Source organism: Suricata suricatta, chromosome 5, assembly GCF_006229205.1.
Source record: "Suricata suricatta isolate VVHF042 chromosome 5, meerkat_22Aug2017_6uvM2_HiC, whole genome shotgun sequence".
Taxonomy (NCBI): Eukaryota; Metazoa; Chordata; class Mammalia; order Carnivora; family Herpestidae; genus Suricata; species Suricata suricatta.
This window is the reverse complement of record NC_043704.1, coordinates 86,228,160-86,245,206: the sequence shown is the minus strand read 5'-3', so window position 1 is coordinate 86,245,206 and position 17,047 is coordinate 86,228,160. Positions and strand designations below refer to the sequence as shown.

The 17,047-nt window shown below is 44.5% G+C and overlaps 1 protein-coding gene across 1 annotated transcript in view; it reads left to right on the top strand.

The window, feature by feature from the left end:
• The window catches only part of USP13 (ubiquitin specific peptidase 13), a 120,422-nt gene that overhangs the window by 62,449 nt on the left and 40,926 nt on the right, over positions 1 to 17,047 (top strand). The window contains exons 8-10 of the mRNA XM_029939833.1: positions 457 to 644; positions 6,891 to 6,962; positions 7,538 to 7,631. Coding sequence (XP_029795693.1) covers positions 457 to 644; positions 6,891 to 6,962; positions 7,538 to 7,631 — 354 coding nt within the window. The remainder of the gene's footprint in view (positions 1 to 456; positions 645 to 6,890; positions 6,963 to 7,537; positions 7,632 to 17,047) is intronic.

Genomic DNA, 17,047 nt, shown 5'->3' with positions numbered 1-17,047 from the left:
CATGAGCATGAGTGGGGGAGGGAGAGGGGGAGAGAGAGAGAATCCTAAGCAAGCTCTGCAGTGTCAGCACGGAGCCTAATGTGGGGCTTGAACTCACGAACCGTGAGATTTTGACCTGAGCTGAAATCAAGAGTTGGATGCTTAACTGAGCCTCCCAGGTGCCCCTCTCTTTCATTTTTTAATCTTTTAAATATGTGTTTCTTTTTTGAGGAAAGACATACATAACATAAAATTTACCATTTTAAGTATTTTGAAGCATATAGTTCTGTGGCGTTGAGCACATTGACATTTTTGTGCATCTATCACTACCTCAGTCTCTTTAATTAGGTTATTTTTCTGCTTAGCTGGGGGTAAAAAGGGACAGAAACATCCACTGCTGTTAAAAGTAATTCTTGGGACCTGATCTTGGGGGTGATGATTACAAGCCAATGGTTTCCTTCATTGACTTTGCCCCAGACAGAGAACGGGCTTCGGGACAATGACATCAAGCCGCGTGTCAGCGAGTGGGAAGTGATCCAGGAGACGGGGACGAAGCTGAAGCCCATGTATGGCCCCGGGTACACGGGTCTCAAGAACCTGGGCAACAGCTGCTATCTCAGTTCTGTCATGCAGGCCATCTTCAGCATCCCAGAATTCCAGAGAGCGTAAGTGTCCCCCTGCACCCCTGCATGCACAGCACTGCCCTTCGTCCATCCATGTCCAGTCCGTTCAGCATGTGCTGGGGACCTCGTCTTCCTCAGCTGCAGGACATTTCACCATATCCTTGTCGTGTGATTTCTTGTGCTGAAGCTGGGTGAGAACACTTGTCAAGTGTGACGGGAATCAGGTGAGATTAGGAGAGCTTTGTAACTGAGAAACTCACAGGGGTTTGTCATATTAATAATGGCTTCCATTTTTAGACCATCAATCACCCTCTATGCCAAGAAAATATTAGTCATCAATCTTCACGCAAGCCTGCCACATTCCTTCCTATAGATGCACTAGTGCCGGAGTCCAGCTCCAGCAGGTCCAGAGTTCCCCTGAAGGATGGATGGTGTCAGCACAAAAGAGATGAGAATTGGCCAAAGGGGGAGGGAATGAGAGAGCCACAAGGTTCTTTCTGATTAGCAGGCTGGCATCTCTGCATTGACTGGAGAGTCAGCCTTTTTTATTGAAAAAGCATATGGGATACAAAACAGGATTGGCAATTCCTTAGACAGTGATTCCTGATTGACAAATTTCATTGGTATGTAAAAATTTCCCAGAACATAGATTGGTAGAAGACTCATGCATAATCTTTATCAATAGTGATTGAGGTAGGTGACTTAGATGCTTATCACTTAGGGAAGGAAGGGATCTTTAGCTTTCAAATACAAGGCAATGTTTTTAGCATCGCAAAGGCAAGAGTTAGTTCTTTTGTGAGCAGGGGTCAATAACCTATTTTCTCGAGGGGAAGGAAACCAGGTTTTCTTCAGGAAATGCAACATTTGCTCCCACAATCACAAAAGAAGGAACTCCTGTAACAAGTTTTTTCATAAGGTACAATTCACATATTTTTAGCATAAGAAGGAAAGTCACTCCTGATATCAGTCAGTCAGGCACCTTGGGGGTTGGTACTGAAGCAAAAATTGAGTGGGGGTTGAGTGGGTGTAGAGGCCGGTGGCCATCTGACGGTGGGAGGCCTTGCAAACCTGCCTTATTTCAGAAATGGCTCCCAGCACATTAGGAGAGATTCAGTGATCGGTTTGGTCAGTGTTGTCCTCCTGGTGAGTGGAGTTTCTTAGCGGATTTAAGTTTTTCGTTTTTTGCTCTTCAAAGTGTGGTTCACAGACTGGTGGTTCTTGGACTGCTGGATAGGGATCTGTGATAACTATGGAACTTGAGTGAGCATTTAGAAATTTGTATAGCAATTTGACATTGTCATGCTTTATAAGTGGTATTTCAATTTTTCCTTTATTATATTTTTTAAGGAGTCACCTGTATGAGTTAAAATAAACAAAACAGCTGGCCCTTCGCCATAGATAATTGGGAGGCACTGATGTAGGGTGCTTCCTGTGTGTGGATGGGGCTGCCTTCTTCCTCCCGCATGGAGGGGGAGAGCAGCGTGTCTGTGGCCCTTTTCTTCTCTAGGCTGGGCTTACATGGGGAGCTGCACAGACTGGGACCATGGCTGGTGCACTCGTGGGCAGCCACTGCCTAAAGTTTAGAAAATTATCTCTAGGGAGCCTGGGTGGCTCAGTTCATTAAGCTTCTGACTTCGGCCTAGATCATGATCTCATAGTTCATGAGTTTGAGCCCCACATTGGGCTCTCAGCATGCAGACCCTATTTTGGATCGTCTAGCTTCTTCTCTCTCTTTGCCCTTCACCCCCAAAGTAAATAAACATTAAAAAAATTAAAGAAAAAGAAAATTATCTCTAGTGGATTCCAGAATGGGTAAGTTTCTACCATGGTTCAAGTATGGAAGAGGAAACACATGTGCTTACAGACGGAGGGGTAGATGGCATGCTAGGAAAGAACAGGGCAAGTTTTTACCCCTGTAGACTTGAAATGCTAATTACTTTCATGGTGGTTAATCAAAAGTGTATTAAATATCCGTTTCTTTTCTCTCTTGGTATTTGAAGACTTGTTCCTCTTGCTGTTTTCTGGCTTTGGAAATTTATGTTTATATTGCATTTCTAGTTTTCATGTCCTCATCCAGCCAATGAAAAATGGTTCTGCTCTGCTCAGCAGTGTGCTGGGTGCAGGTGTTCAGTGGTAAACAAAAGGACATGGTGCCTGGCCCTGGGGAACAGACACTGGATAAATAAATGATCAGAAGAGCAGTTGTGCTGGAATCCTGCTTCAGCAGGTCCAGGGTTCCCCCCTAAAGGATGGACGGTGTCAGTGAGAGAGAGTGAGAGAGCCTCAAGTTTCTTTCTGCTCACCAGGCAGGCATCTCTGCCCTTCTGGTAGGCATCTCTGCTCTGTTTGATTTTCTAGCTTTATTTATGGTGAAAGGTACAAGGACCAGAAAGAGCAGTAAATGATTTCTCATAGTTTTTACAATTGTCCAGGACATGGGTTCTGCAGAAGTTACAATTCTTGTAGTAATGATTGTTACAAAAAACTTAGCTATAGGCGCTCATGTTGTCATATGGGAGGGGCAGGTATTTTTTACAAAACCTCAGGTCTAGCCTTAAGGAAGCAACCTTTAACCAAGAGGCAAACAGTATTGTTTAGTAAAGGTCAGTTTTTTATGAGTAAGGGTCATTAATCTGTTTATAACTCTTAAGAGAAAGTTCCCAGAAAAAGAGGATTCTCAGGAGACATAATGCCTGCTCTCACAGTCCCAAAGATGATTGATACCTTTTATTGCAGTAGTGACTTTTACAAAGGTGTCCAGGCCCAGAAGGTAGTCAATTATCAGTTAATTGCTTAGGGGAAAATTACATGTTGCTTGCCTTACTTGCATTAGGGTGTATCTAGTTTACTCATCTTTTCTCTGACCAGGTGCAATCACGCCTCAGGGACAAGGCAGGGGGACAGGCTGCTCCTGACACTAATCAGCAAATACTCTGTGGTTTGGTGTCCAAGCAGACCTGAAAGTTACAAGAGGGTAGATTTTGGTAGCTGTGTGGGGACAAGAGACTGCAAACTTGCTGTACCCTCACCAAGAATTTTCACTCAACCGGTGACTTCAGATAGCTCCCAACACAGTTGCATGGTTATAAACATGGTAAGTTCCACGGAGGAAAAGGGGAATGGGTGATCAGGCAGGATCTCTTTGAAGAAAGGGCACACAAGGGGCACACACCTTGACTGATATATAGGGAGGAGTAGGGCAAGGGTTTTGGACAGAGGAAGAGCAAGTCTGAAGCTCTGAGATGGGAAAACCTTTTCAAAGTTATACATCACACATCATATTGCTTTCATTAATTTTTGCCATCTTCTCCTACTTGTATTGTTATTTGATTGGAGGACAGTGTAATTTCATCTTATGTGTCTTGTGGTCCAGGGTGTTTTAAAAAAATACTGAAGGAAAGACCTTATGGTAGGTGTTGTATAATGACTATTTCTTTTAAACTAGAATGGAGGAAACTTGTGTTCTTTGGTTACAAAACCCAACAACATTTTCAGTGCTTTATAGTCTATAGTTTTTGAAAATGCTTTCTACCCTCCAAAGTTTGATGAACAGTTTTATCTTTCTGAGTTTTTTTCTCTAATGAAAAAATGTACCTCATATCTGGGTTTTGGATTTAAGATTCAAATCTCTCGCCTCAGTGTCGTTACAAGGGTTTTGGAATTTGATATTACTGAATATTTAATATTCTATTTTCTAAACATTTATTGTATACATTCGAGCCTGAGCACCCTACTGTTCATACTCGTCCTCAGTCTGCTCATATTTTACCAAGTGTCACTTGATTGGAATGCTTGTCCTTCAGATTCCTTTCTGCCCAGTGGAACTAACTCTGTGGAGTTAGATTCAGGGGCAGTGTCCCCGTTTTATAAGTAGAAAGAGTGACGCAGAGAGATGAAATGACTTAGGTACAACCACAGTGTAATTGGGAAATGTCAGCCTGACTCCTTGACACCCTTTCTGCCACTAGAACCCAGAATCCTTCTGATGAGAATCAAATCTAAGTAACCTAGTGTAATGTACAAATCAAATGAGAGGCAAGATGGGTTATCAGATAGCAAAACTACATTTTTTCCTTTCAGAACTGTTAGATTGCAAACTGAAAGTATTATATGTATTTTAAAAAGTGTCCAGCATTACTTCTGTGTTTTAACATAATTTTGTTGTAATGAAGAATATTCCTCATTGATTAGAAAAGTAATATAAATTACTAGAAAAATGGACTTTTCTGACATCAAAGATTTACCACCTTTAATTTTTTATCCTTCTCCACCAATCTTGCCTGAAAGCATAAGCCTTTTCACTAATGTTCATCTTCCCTGTGAGGCTTTTTTGTCTTCCAAAAAAGAAGAGAGCTTTCAAGATATGATAAAGACTGGTTTGTAGGAGAACCGATTAGTTCATCATGCTGTGTATTAACAGTTCCTCCGTGCAGTCTCTGGCTGTGAACAGTTTTGTTCCAAAGTTTGGTGCATCTCTTATTTGGCTCTTGGTCGATTGAAAATTTCTAGATGGAATTGTTGCCATAGTGACACATCCAAAAACTCTCTGAATGGGACTGTCTCAGAAAAGTGGGTTCTGTTAATTTTGGCATAAGTACATAATCTGGGGTACAAAGTTCTGAGTTTGTATACAGTAGGTGCCTATAACTGTCCAGTAATTGAGGGATCCTATTAGAGGTTGTTGTTGACTACTATTTGTCAGAGTTTTCTGCCAGGACTTTATTGCAGTAATGCCTTTTCTGTTGGTTTGTAGGTAGTCAGTTATGAAAACTGGTTATATGGTTACACAATATGAATATATTCAATACTTCTTTTAAATTAAATTAAAAAAATTTGTTTGAGAAAGAGAGTGTGAGCGAGGGAGAGGGGCTTTCTAAGGAAGCTGAGAATCCGAAGGAGGCTCCATGCTGGGTGTGGGTCCTGATGTGGGGCTAGACCCCACTTCCCTGGGATCATGACCTGAGCTAAAACCAAGAGTCAGATGCTCAACTAACTGAGCCACCCAAGTGCCCCCAACAAACATTTTTTGAGTGCTTTTTGCATGTCAGATGCTATTCTAGTGCTGAAGATGCAGTGAGTCAGATCATGTTTCAGCCTTCATGGAGATTATAGTCTGGTATATAATCTCTAGAGAGATAATAAGCAAGGAGCTAAATAAATTACAGAATTGCAAATACTGATGCATTCCAAGAAAAAAGTCAGCCAGGGTCAGGTGATGGGGAATTAGGAGTGGGGGAAGGGGGGTGCCTCTTAAACAGGCCTGAGATGGAGCAAGGGTCTGTGGAGAGAACATTCCGGGAAAGAGACAGCAGATGGCACGACCTTGAAGCATGTCCTGGCAAAGAAGGGCACGTGGCTGGTGTGTGTGGGCTGGGGGAGAGGGATGAGAATGAGGTCAGAGAAGTGGGCAGAGCAGAGTACATGAAGTGCCAGTGAAAGCGATCTTCTTCTAGATTTTTCTTCCTTGAGCTTTCACACTTAAAGAGTTAAAGCTTGAAAATGGAAAGATGAACAGCACAGAACAGAGGGTATGAAATAGGAAATGAACTTGAGAAGTGAAAGGAATGATTATACAGTGAGATTAGAGGTGGGTGGTGGACATTTGCACTGTTCTGTCAGGATAAACTGGTTAGAAGGAGGGGTTGGGGACTGCTCAAGGGATCGCAGATGGCAGGTACTTCCGGGAAACTGGTTTGGAGTTAGGTTGCCTGGGTACACTCTGGGCCTCATCACTCCTTGTTTGGGTGACTTTGGAAGCGTCCTGATTGCTCATCTCTCCAATGGGTAACAATAGCCATCCCTTCCTCAGATGGTTTTGATGAAGACCCAACCAGGTTATATAGAGAGCCCTTAAGAAACAGTAGTTGTTACTCCTGTTATCATCATTATTCATTTTGATATGATTGGAATAATTCCTAGCCTTACCATTTGTTTTTGAGATGGCAGTTGTGATGGCATAAGCCAGTGGTTTTTGACTCTGACTACATATTCTAGTCATTTGGGGGACTTTGAAAAGATTGCAAATCCCAGGCCTCAGTCTCAGGCAGTGGCATTAGAACATCTGGGGGTGGCCCTGGCTTTAGTATTTTTTTGAGAAACTTTTTAGGTGATTCTAACTTGCACCCAGGGTGGAGACCCACGGACAGAGGCACAAACATTCAGGGAAGTTTTCTATGGGTGGATGAGTTTCTTTGATAGAAAGACAAGGAGGTCTTAGCAAGGATGGCAGCTTGTGTTATTTCTGTTCGTTCAGTTCCTAGGTTTTGACTCTCCCTTCTCATTTTCTAGGTATGTGGGAAATCTTCCAAGAATATTTGACTATTCTCCTTTAGATCCAACGCAGGATTTCAACACACAGATGTAAGTGCTGATTAAAAAGCATCTAAAATTTTTTTAGAAAAGTTTCCAGTAAGTGTTCATAATGGTTATTGCTGGGCTGCAGAATTAAAGGTGATTCTCTTTTCTTTTTTATTTTCTGTATTTTTAAAAGTATCCTGAAATGAGCATGTGTTACTGTTTGAAGAAGAAAGATATTAATAGTTATTTATAAAGTACTGAGTCTAGTTTAAAAATGGCATTGGTATCAAGAAGAATCAAATAAGTTACTTTTTAAAAGTTCTTGAAATTTATTTATTTTGAGAGAGAATGTGAGCAGGGGAGGGACAGAAAGAGGGAGAGAGAGAGAGAGAGAGAATCCTGAGGAAGCTCTGTGCACAGAGCTGGGCATGGGACTGGAACTCACGAACTGTGAGATCATGACCTGAGCCAAAATCAAGTCAGAAGCTTAACTGACTGAGCTGCCCAGGTGGCCTTAAATAAGTTATTTTTGAGTAACCAAGATAAAATGTTCCAGCTAAAAGCATTCATAGATAATGTTAATATCTCTCTGGGAAAACAACAATGACCTTTTGTTTTTCTTTGTCCCTCCTGTCCAGGACTAAGTTAGGACATGGCCTTCTCTCAGGCCAGTATTCAAAGCCTCCAGTGAAATCTGAACTCATTGAACAGGTGATGAAGGAGGAACACAAGGTGTGTGTCCAGCGCTTGCCACGTCGACATGCAGGTCGTGGGGACTGGACCAGCTAGAACGTGGATTTCCTATGTTTGGGCAAATGGTGGCTGTAAATTTAGGAAGCTGTCAGAATAGCTGTTTCATTTTGGAGTCTGGGGTGTCTGTGGGCTCTTAAAAGTTGTGGTTAGAAACAGCTAGGGTTGGTGTTTCTGGTGACAGTTGCTTTATGGATTCTATGTGAGTGCCATCATCAACGGTTTTTAGAACAGGGTTCTTCTTAAGATAGAGCTGAGATGGAAGGAATAAATCTGATACAAATATACAAACATTTTCTCCTTGGGTGATATAATCTTGGCCCTTATAATGTCTTTTTTCCCCTAAGCCTCAACTGTGTTTGCTAGGATTTCTCAAGAAGCTGGTTGTTAAAGCAGCACACACATTCCTATTTCTCTTCCTTCTCTACCCCGCCCCCACCTCCAGAGTTCGGGATTCTGAATTTCTGGGGAGGGCTGGGTGGGTTCTCATTTTTGCTAAGTTCCTAGCGGATTTGTAAACACACTCAGATATGAGAAACTCAGACCAGTGAATGGCCATTCAGTCACTGTTTATTATGGAATAAATGAAAGATGCACTCCATCTGCGAATAGGGGGACTTGCATTTCCATGTGCCTGCAGAACGGGCTACTGGCCTCTCCCTGTGTGGTTCTGTTGCACAACTTCAGAGGGCACTGCTTGCAGCCTGGTCGTTTTGAGAGGTGCCCTTGAAATTCTGCAGTGCACAGCTTACACAGCTGCATTTGGCAGCCTGGCTCGTGGTGCTGCAGATGGCCTAAATGGAGGGTGTGCCCCTTTTTTCTACCACCTGCTCTGCCCTCAGAGTGCTCTGTCTTGATTTAGTGGGTAAATCTATTTTCTCCAGTGTTGACCTCTGTGCTCCCACCTTAAGTCAGTCATCCTTAACCAGACTGACAGCAGGAATCGAAAGTGCGTAAACTTTTAAAAAAAAATGTCTATTTATTATTGAGACAGAAACAGAGCATGAGTGGGGGAGGGGCAGAGAGAGAGGGAAACAGAATCTGAAGCAGGCTCCAGGCTCTGAGCTATCAGTACAGAGCCCGACGGGGGCTTGAACCCATGAACCGTGAGATCATGACCTGAGCTGAAGTCGCCCATTAACTAACTGAGCCACTCAGGTGCCCCGAAAGTGAATAAAATCTAGTTCATCACGAAGCTGCCTAGTTGGGGAAGTGGAGAAACTGGGAGAAGGGAGATTATGAAGGGAGTGTTTAGAGCTGGTGTTTGGGGAGGAGGAAGGGGTTGAAGAGGGTGGAGAGGGAAATAGATACTCCAAATGGCCGGGCTGGTAGATGAGAGTGGTGTGGGGGCAGGGAGATGCATCGCTATCCACCACCGCGAGATAATGAGTCTTACATCCTTCCATGACTGGAAGGCCTGCATCTGGGATACAGCCGAAGGGATGGTTTGGATATGGGGCTGGGGGCTGGGGGGTCATTCAGGCTTCTTCCAACTCTGAGCCCCTGTAAAGCTTCGAAGAGGTGATGGTGGAAACAGCTGGGCCCAGCATTTTGTCTTCATCACAATTCATGCTGGGTTTTCATCCAAGCTATGTCACTTTGTGGGACACTTTTGGCTCAGAGCGCACCTTCCTTGGTGGAGGAGAAGAAGAGTGGGTTGGGACTTGGGGACTCTGGCTTCCTTTCCTGGCTCTGCAAGCACCTGTGAGTCCGTGGGCTAGTCATGTAAGCTTCTAGTCCCAGCGGTCAAATGACAGAATTGGTGTGGGTGGTGATAGTGACTGTTGCAGGTATGAAGGTTCTCTCTCTAGTGTAAATAAAATCTGTGTGTATTACGTGCCTGGTGTTGTGTTTTGGGAATCTCCTCCTTTCAGAAAATATAGAATGAAAAATCATCAAGGCAGCGATGTTTGCAAGGAAAGTTTGGTTTGGTTAATATTACAATATCCTTTTACATTAGGAAAAAGGTAGCTCTTATATGAGTAAGGCACATATTTATTCCTTCTGTGAACAGTGACTGCTTGGCGCCCTTGCCCCCTCCTCACTGTTGGGTTTAGTGACTGTGGTGCAGTGGCTCTGTGATCTCCAGGATCTGAAGCCTACAGGTGGGAACCCCTGCTTTGTCTGCCCAACATGGGTAACCCAGCATTTGGGCCATCTTTGGCCTGTAGGTGTGTTTCCTTGGCCCGCACATAAACACCTGAATTTCCAGCTTCTCTTAAACACTCAGACCCTGTGGCAGTTCCAGGCCCATGAGAGCAGATGGCTGGAGCTGAGTAGCAGCCCTCCCTTCACACAGGACACACAGTCCCCAGCTGGCTCCAGTCCCTTTGTGATTCGTGACTTGGCTGGTATGCTGTTGCATTTGGGTGTGTGACCTTTAATCTAGATGATTTGTAAAGTCCTTTCCTGCTCTAATACCGTGATCTAGTGGTCTTAGAGAAAGGATCCTGGATGTGACCAGTAGTACAGTGTGCATCTTGGGAGTGGTGGGGAAGGCCCATCTGGCTGGGTGGGATACAAGTGAGTCTTTGGTTCAGGGATCAACAGGGTCTCTTTAACATTCAAAATGAGCTTGAATTGACCATACAGTTTGTGGCCCTGGAGGAGTCAGTTTTAAGCTGTTATTTGAACAGACAAGTAATTCATAGTAAAATCTCCATCCCCCTCACAGTGGAGGGAATTGATTTTTGAGGCCTCAAGATTTTCACTCGCAGTTGGTTTCAAAGAAACCAGTTTGTGAAGCTCTTTCTTCTCTCAGGGGTCAGGAGCACTTTGGTGAGGTAGCCGTGTCCCAGCCCTGTGGCATTTGTGATTTGTAATGTGCCTGAAATGCCCTAAGAGAAGAAAGAAGGTGTGCTAGAGCAGAGAAAGGGATAGATTACAAGAGGAATGTGTCGTGGAGGCAGAGAGCATGAGAGAGAAGTCAGAGCCACCGTGTGGTGGGAGTGTCTTTTTACAGGGCCACCACCATCAGCGGTGCTAATTGCTAAGCCTGCATCGTGCTCACGAAAGGCCAGGCTCTTCCTGTGTGTTCGCTAATGTACAGAAACCTTGTGTAAAGTTACCCAGCCAGTGAGTGGCAAAGCTAGGATTTACACCAGGCAGGCTGGCCCCTGAGTCTGCATTTGACCCCTGCACTATCTTGCTTCTCTAACCATTTTCTGGCATTTGCTTCATGCTCCCCAGGGCTTCAGTGTGTGGATGGTGTAGGTGGACAACGACAGGGGGTCCTTAAAGTTTGCAGAATTACCAGGTGGCCCAGTAACATGTGTTTCTCAACGTCTCTGCTTTATATCTTGGGTCCTTTCTAGGCTGCATGCTTCCTGACATTAAATGGGTCTTCTGTAGACCAAAGCGAAACTTAGTTTTTATATACACATGCTTAATGCACATTTTCATCTATAAAAAGATTTGGTATTTGTTCTGGACACTGCCATTTCTACATGAATTTGTTGAATTGATTTTTGAAATTAAATTGCATTTGCAGTAGATAAAACCTCCTCACTTTTATAAAAGGACACTTTTTCTTCAAAAAATATATTCCCAGTCTTATGCATTCTGAGACCATGCTTTCACATATTTTAAGGCTGAATAGCTCTGTAATTTATTTCTCCTTCTGAAGATAACATGTTTTAAACAATTCTATATTTCAAACAAGCTGCATTTCTTACGTGACAATTCATTTGATTTCCCCTCTAAAAAAATCCTCAATGTATGATTACCAGTCTTAGTTTTTGATCAAAATGAGGTTACCCGTGTTCTACTTTAAGGTGATGTAATTTTACCCTCAAGCATAAGAACTTTATTTTCACTAACGTCTGGTTTCCTTGGTGGGGCACATGCTACATTTTGAACTCACTTTTTGAAATATGAAAAGTGGCTTGGAGAATGCCCTCTATTCCTTTCGCTTTAGAGATTTGGGGTTTGGATCTGGGTTAGGAACTACTGGTCCAATGTTTATGGTTTAAGATTAAGTGTTTAAAGAACAGATTCCATACACTTGGGTACTGGGGACAGGCTGAGATGCATCTTTCCTTTTTATTCCTGTGGTTTTACAGTGTAAACATCCATACAGGTGTTGCTCTAATGTGATACAGAGCCTCACTCTTGCTGTGTGTTTATTAATTAAAGCATTAGGCTCTGAGGAATGTGAGTGGGGAGTATCTGGCTGCTTTCTTGGTGCAGAGTTAAACAGAAAGCCCTGTATAAGCATGCGGGAAAGATTCTGAACACCGGAGTCCTTTCGCTAATTTTAGCTGATCTGTTTTGCAGTTGCCGGTGGAGAAAGTAAGTACAGTCTCCTATAAATACGGCAGATTCCTTAGGTGGTTGCTGTTTTGGAGACGCCGGGGCTCCTTCTTAATAAAATTAGTTGTTGAGACTAGCGATTGCTTCAGGTGTTTTAAGAGCTGGCTCACGGTGAGAGTGCATGCTTCCTGAGTTAGGTCTGACTCTTGGTCAGGTCTGGTCACTCCCTCTCATCTTGTGTGGTGACAGACCCATAGGGGACACTGGGATGATGTCAGTGACCCACTGCCTACCAGGAGATGTGGTTTCTTTGCCTTAGTTCTTTGGTTCTTATTTTGGCTTTTAGGTTTCTTTTAAGTAACTGTCTTATCCAGAGCCTGGTCTTAATTTTTTTTTTTAATTTGCAAATATGCACACAAGTAGCATCGTGCCACTTTAGCAGTCACCATTCTGCCAACCTGGTTTCAGCAATCCCCCGAGCTCACTTTTCCTCCCTGTTCTCTTCCCCTTTCCTCCTGTTTCTCTCCCTTCTCTTCCCTGCAGGATTTTAACACAAAATCCAAGCATCCTCCTTTTCACCTGTACATGTTCAGTATGCAACTGTGACTAGAATGCCTTCCCCCCCATCCCCCATAAAAATTATGTGGAAAGTTGCTTAAAGCGTTAGAAGCAACCAACAAAATTCACAACCCTTCCTCAGTTCCAGTATCATCTAATATGCAGTCCATGTCTGGATTTCCCCTGCAGTATCAAAGATGACTTTTACAAGTCTCCCTCCTTTTCTTTCTACAAGCTAGTGATTTATGGAAGGAGCTGCATCATCTGCCCCAGGACTGCTTTAAAGATTGTTGCCTTGTTCAGCTTGTGTTTCTGATCAGCCAGAAGGACTTTTGGCGATACTAGACATGAAGGGAGCACGCTAATATTTGAGTGTGGGAATTAGTGGGACTTCCCTCTGAAATCAGATAGAAAAGGTGTGTGGGGCATGGGCATAAGCAGAAAGGCCAGCTGATGACCAGAGCACTAACTGTGGAGTTCAGCTAGTTTGAACTAAGATGCTCAAACCAGTGAAAGCTGGGAGCTGGTCTGCAGTGTGATGTGGAGACAGAGAGATGGGGTCTCTCTGGTTAGGAAATAGCTTTTCAATGGTCAACAAGCGATAGCTTGACAAAGGATTGAACAAAGGATTAAGAAAGGTCAGTCAAGGGAAACAAAGAAATGAAATGGGCACAGAAAGAGAAGAGGTGTGGGTTGGGCAATGAAGGAGGCTGGGCCACAGCCCAGCGTGGGGCTAAGGTGCTGGTGTTTTCACCACGGTCCCTGTTGGAACTTCTCCTCCCAGTTGTACGGCCACCCAGTGAGTGGCAGAGCAGCAGCCAGCTTTTCTGAATTTACTGACTCGTTGAACTTTCCAAGGCAGCTGCTTTGATGGGGACTGGCAGCCACGTTGGGTTGAAGCGCAGCTCACAGGAAGAAATGCCATCAGCAGCAGGCAGTGAGTGCCTGCGTATGTGAACACCTAAAGGCAATTGCACAGTGTGAAAACATCTATTCTGTGCGGTGCCTCTGCACTGCCAAGAGCAGAGGGAGAGTTGCTGGACTGGCCTGTAATGTTGGCTCCAGTGGTGTGTGGGTTTGAAAAGGGCTCACTCAGAGTCCAAGGCATATTGTTTTCCTTTTTCAGCAACTGGTAAGATGGACTCAGGGCCATCAGAGATGAGAACTAGTATTGTTACTAGCAGTATTAAGACATGGGATAGAGGTGCCTGGGTGGCTCAGTTGGTTAAGCATCCGACTGTTGACCTTGGCTCAGGTCATGAGTTTGAGCCCCACGTCAGGCTCTGTGCTGATGATGTGCAGAGGTGATTTTGGATTCTGTCTTTCCTTCTCTCTGCCCCTCCTCTGCTTGTGCACTCTCTAAAAAAAATAAAAATAAGAAACGACACAGGATAAGGAGAGAGACAGAGAGACAGACACAGGGAGACAGACAATGGGACAGTGAGATAGCAAGTGACTGAATTTTGTAGCTGTGTGATCCTGGGCCAGTTATTTAATACTTCTTTGCCTCAGTTTCCTCACCTGTCAAGTGGAGAAAATCATCATCATCATCATCATCATCATCATCACCTCTTCAGGTTCGGTGAATTAAGCAAGATATACATATAAAATATTCAGAACTATGCCTGGCATCTAGTAAGTTTTCATCCAAGTACCTAGAACAGTGGCTGACATGTTGTAGCACTCAGTAAGTTTCTGTTAAATGAATGAATAAATGTTAGCTGTGATGCAAAGTGAAGGCATTATTTTTGCATGCTTTTGTTGGCTGACACCATGTGGCAGATAGGCATCACCAGTGTGAGTGAAGAGAGTTAAAGATGTTACATCATCCTCAGGAGGTCTTTATATAGGTGTATATTAATTATCAGGTGTAAATTGGCCTTCATCTAGCACTGGAAGCACATCTGAAGCCACATGTGTGGAAGCTGGTCATTCATGTACAATTTCCCGGTCCTCAGATGCCCAGATGCTGCCCCTGTGGGGAATTCCCCTTTAAGAGCCACTGGCACTGTTGTAGGTCTTCTGTGGTGTTTCTCAGCATTTGTTATGGATACCTGTGTTGTCTCTCATTTCCCCATGGTCTCCCTGCTCTTGGAGGGCAGAATCCCCATTAGTGCTCCCCATTAGTGATTAGTAAATCCTGGATGACAGGGTCAGGTCACATATATATTCAACAAGATAGGAAAAATCACCTAAGTTTTATTAGAAACATTGCTTAGAACATGTGTGTTGGGAAGATTTTACACGTGGAGCTGCCACAGGGCTGCAGGGAGATGGATACAGGAGTTTCCCCATCTCCTGTTGCATCTGCTTGTGTGATCGTGCATACCTAATATGGTCTCTGGACCCTAGGCATTGACCTGGATGTCCAGGAGATCTCAAAGAAGTGTGAGATGTTGTCAGACGTGGGCTCCACCTGCCAAGGTCTGCAGTGAGGCCAAGGAGGTGGGCCAGAGCAGACTGAAAGTTATAGGAAGTGGGAGGCACTCTGTGCTGTGTGCTCAGTGATGGCCCTCCCAGAGAGCATGTTCCCTGGACTCCTGAGGGGAACATGACCTGGAAGGTGAACAAATGGAAGTTTTGAGAAGAAGTTGGTGTGCAGCAGCCACACAGTTTGCACAGTATGTGAACTACTTCCTTTCCTTGATAGGCAAGCTGAGGTTTGTCTCACTGAGACTCATTGTGTGAAACAGCTTTATCATGAGCCCAGCTCTGTCCTCAATGGTGATAGGGACTCATCCCGCTCTGCTTCTTCAGAGCATCTCAGGCAGATTGCCTAGATTTCCAGTGATTTCCTGCAGATTACCAGCATTAAAAAGTCCAGTTCACATCAAAGGCAGTTGAAAGCTTCTCTCCCCTACCAGGCTCGGGAGTCATGGAAACCAGCAGTGCACAAGGGCTAGCTAGCATCAACATCCAATGGTAGCTTTTTGTCCTTGCTCCCTCTGGCTCTGGGCCCTCCAGAGTCAAGCAAGGATCAAGGGATGGAGATACTAGACGAGAAGCAGTGCCTCTCGCTGAGCTAGTGCATTTGTCTCCCTCTTGGCCGCCGTATGTATTCTGCCCTGGTTAGTTTTTCTGCAGGTGCATTTAAGTGATTCCTTAGAGATGTCCCTCTTCCCTGCCTGCCCCCTCAGGGACCTCCACAGGGACCTTTCTCTGATTTTCTGCTCAGCTGACTTCTGTAACCCTCACCTTGGCTCCTGCCTCAAATCTCCTCTGCCAGCTGACTTTCCATCATCTTATGCAGTGTCCATTCTGAAGGAGCCTGGCTACCATTTTTCTGGTCCCCAGGGAAGTTCACATATCCTTACTTACTAGAGTTGTCCCTGCCACCCACTCTTCGCACTCTGTCATCCTGGCAGCTGCTGCTAGCCTCCTCCAGCCTCTCCAGGCCAGAGGGAAAGCTCCTGGGAACAACCCCTGCTCTAATCCAGAAACAACCAAGGACACACTCCTGAGCCTGAGCACCACTGCAGCGGCCACTGGGGACATGCTCTACTGTCTCCTTTTCTTGCAAGTGCAGGTGTACCTCCAAGAGAACGTGGGTTTGGTTCCAGACCACCACAATAAAGGGAGTATTGCAATCAAGGGGGCCAAGTGAGGTTTTTGGTTTCTCAGTGCATATAGAAGTTGTGTTTACATGACACTGTGGCCTATTTTTTAAAGTTTATTTATTTTTGAGACAGAGAGAGCGAGAGCATGAACAGGGGAGGAGGATCAGAGAGAGAGAGGCAGACATGTAATCTGAAGCAGACTCCAGGCTCTGAGCTGTCCCCACAGAGCCTCACATGGGGCTTGAACTTGTGAATATGGAGATGGTGACCTGAGCCTAAGTCAGAAGCTCAACCAACTGAGCCACCAGGCGCCCTGAAATGTGGCTTATTAAGTGTGTAGTAGCATTAGGTCTAAAAACAAAACAAAACAAAACAAAACAATGTGCACACCTTAATAAAAAAATACCTTATTGCCCAAAAATTCTAATCATCATCTGAACTTTCAGTGAGTTGTAAGTACTGATCACAGGTCACCATAACAAATATAACAATAATGAAAAAGTTTGAAATATTTTGAGATTTAACCAAAATTTGACACATAGACACAAAACGAACAAATGTTACTGGAAAAATGGCGCCCATAGACTTGCTTGATGTGGGGTTGCCGCACACCTACAGTGTGTGAAAAACAGTACCGTCCAGTCACAACAAAGCAGAGCATGATAAAACGAGGTCTGCTGCACCCCCGTCTCTACAGGGGCTTCTCTCAGACCCTCTCACGGGGAGGGAAGTGGGTGGTGTAGAGCTTTCCTCCCCTTTGGCCTCCTTCAGAGGACCCCCACTCCTGCCTCTCTCGCCTGCCCTGAAGTGGGCTGTAATGGCCCGCCGTGGAGCAAGTCCTGTGACAATGGCCAAGTTAATGCCTTTCTTTAGAAAGTGGAGGTGTTTTCATGCCAGTCAGAGTGGCTAAAAGGAACAAATCAAGAGACTATAGATGCTGGCGAGGGTGTAGAGATGGGCACCCTCCTACACTGTTGGTGGGAATGTAAACTGGTGCAGCCGCTCTGGAAAACAGTGTGGAGGGTCCTCAAA